The sequence below is a fragment of the Palaemon carinicauda genome, chromosome 29 (genome assembly GCF_036898095.1).
Source record: "Palaemon carinicauda isolate YSFRI2023 chromosome 29, ASM3689809v2, whole genome shotgun sequence".
NCBI classification, from domain to species: Eukaryota; Metazoa; Arthropoda; class Malacostraca; order Decapoda; family Palaemonidae; genus Palaemon; species Palaemon carinicauda.
Genome location: NC_090753.1, coordinates 26,390,633 through 26,393,132, shown reverse-complemented (window position 1 = coordinate 26,393,132; position 2,500 = coordinate 26,390,633). Strand labels below are relative to the sequence as shown.

Genomic DNA, 2,500 nt, shown 5'->3' with positions numbered 1-2,500 from the left:
TTTTTGCGTTAAGCGTTTTAATTTTAAGAAATATATTAATGTAATTTTTTATTATTTTAATTCCCTTCTCTGTCCACGAGTCTAGATGATAACGTAAGGGGGAAGTTTGTAATAAATAGTTGTCATTATAAAGATAATAAGAATTTCATATCAATAATAATAAAAAAATTAATTGGAAATGAATAGTTATTACTATGAACATAATAATAAAAAACGGATATATTAAACAATTAGCCGAATAGAGAAAAGCACCTAAATAAATCGAGAAAAGAAAACACAAGATGAGTAAAAGAATATCAATTTGACCACAAATATGGATAAAACCAGTCATGTGTTAATTCCAGGCTAAATTATTGTAGCAAATGAAAATAGTTCTTTGAAAAGGATAACATAAAGTTGTACATTGTGTCTCACCTTTGCATTCTGAACCATCCCAAGTGAAACCAGAAGGACAAGAGCAGGTGAAGCTGAACAGGGTGTTCTCGCAGGTACCTAACTGACCGCAAATAACACTTTCTTCTGAGCACTCGTCTGTTGTAAGAAAACATCACCGTCACGGATTTGGCATTGAATTACATATCTACTTATAACGTGATTTCAATTTTCTTTTCAATAAGGTATATAAAAATAAACTATTTTTTCTTAAATTAGCAAAGTCTAAGGAATAGATTTTCCTGTCAATTTTAAGGTTCTAGAGGTTTGCTTAATTTCATTAATTTCATGACTTCTTTGAGCTAAATGTTAATATCTAATAACACAGTTATAAGGCCAGTATTAATGCATGATTGGTAACATGGGCTCTGGGTAGAAAAGAGTAAGCAAATCTTAGGAGATGAGATTACTGGAGGTGATTATGGAATTTCACTATTTAAATTATTATAAAATGGTAAAATAAGAAGAATGAGAGGCATAGTACAGATTATGGAGGTGATGTATGATGAGATATGAGGAGAGCATTGGAGGAACCTATTAGGAGGGTTTGGTAAGATAGAAAGGGAGGTAGAGAATTAGCTGGCGAGGTAAAGTGAAGGTGGATATGGAGAGATCAATGCTATAAGTGTTTATTAACTGACCTTTTTCTGCCAAAGAGATGACTCCTGAAATCTCTTCGTGAACAAAAGACTTGATTTCTTCATGAGCTGGGGACAAGAAAAAATCCCTTAAACGACATATGGTTATTGTACTCTCTGAAATCTTCTCTAATTGATCAATGAATAACACAAAGAGATACGGCTCTACTCCACCATGTGATTAAGAAACCAAATGAACAAGAACAAAATCAACAAATATATTGAGGATATTAATCAGACAAGTGAGGGTCAATATTCCACTTTGCAATATTATAAGGATGTCATTTCTATCTTCTTTGAACTATACATTTCAAGAATCACTATCACTAACTAAAGAGAACTTACCTGCTGCTGATACAATAGTCAAGTGTTCCAAGTCTTCCCCTCTGAGGCACTGTCCTCTCTCTCGGCTGAGCCCTGATATAGAAAAGGAGGTTTTATGCAAGATCTTCTAAATAGAGAAAGAAGATTCAGGGGATGGAGAGCATTATTATCATAAATCGATTCAATATTTCAACCATGGTAATAAGCTCTTTATTGAAAATTATTCCAGATTTTATGATAAGAATTATTTAGATAAGAGAAGCGAATCTATTCAGACGTGTTCACTCTATGTAAGAGTACTTAGTGATTCCTATGTGGATTAGAAAGTATCTATCATAGTTAGAATAACTTTATGAATACCTGTTCTACCATTTTCTGTTTTACTGTATTTCAGAGAACGTTCAAAATTCCAAACAAATAAACAACAGAAATAATTATTTAAATATATAAAGACATTCATACATCATTATCCACTTCATGTTACATGTAAAATTCTCTGTTTATACTCGAATGCAGCGAGTGATAATTAAAAAGGCATATCGCCTAAATGAAAAATCTACCCACATTTTTTTTTTCTTAATATTTTCCACAACATATTCTCGATGGTTTACTTCTACACCTGAGGAAAAGACAACAAAATATTGATTATAATGTCAGAATTCTATTATTTGTTCTAAAAGTTGATGATCTCCACGAAAAAGATATCCAAAGAAGGATTAAATTTTCTTACTAATTCTAAATTATTCTAAAAATGTCTCATCCAGATAAAAAGATACAAATATTAGAAGGATAAAAAAAATGCTGGAATAACAAGTTCCTTTCACGAGTTCCAGTTTATTATCATGTTCTGGAAATTTTTTTTTATTAAGAACTTTAATTGCAATAAAATAGTATGCATCGAATTATCTTACACAAGTATGGTGATTAGGGTAGGAAATATGCATAGAAAAATCAATTTACTCTAAATATATGGAAGATTAACCTGAAAATTAGTTTCATGATTCCCGAGTCTCTGCTGCACATCTAAAAATAAAAATATCTCAAATACTGATGTGTATTTTACTTTGTAAAAGAAGCAATAGAGACTCTTAAGTCTTTGGACGGTA

The 2,500-nt window shown here is 31.1% G+C and overlaps 1 protein-coding gene across 3 annotated transcripts in view; it reads right to left on the bottom strand.

Annotated features, from left to right (window-relative positions):
• Positions 1-2,500, bottom strand: part of LOC137622761 (uncharacterized) — a 41,299-nt gene that overhangs the window by 5,789 nt on the left and 33,010 nt on the right. For 2 of the 3 annotated variants that reach the window (XM_068353350.1, XM_068353349.1), the window contains 3 exons: positions 1,416-1,487; positions 1,074-1,139; positions 415-531 (listed from right to left, as the gene is read on the bottom strand). In XM_068353350.1, coding sequence (XP_068209451.1) covers positions 415-531; positions 1,074-1,139; positions 1,416-1,487 — 255 coding nt within the window. The remainder of the gene's footprint in view (positions 1-414; positions 532-1,073; positions 1,140-1,415; positions 1,488-2,500) is intronic. The other variant, XM_068353351.1, reaches the window with a different exon arrangement.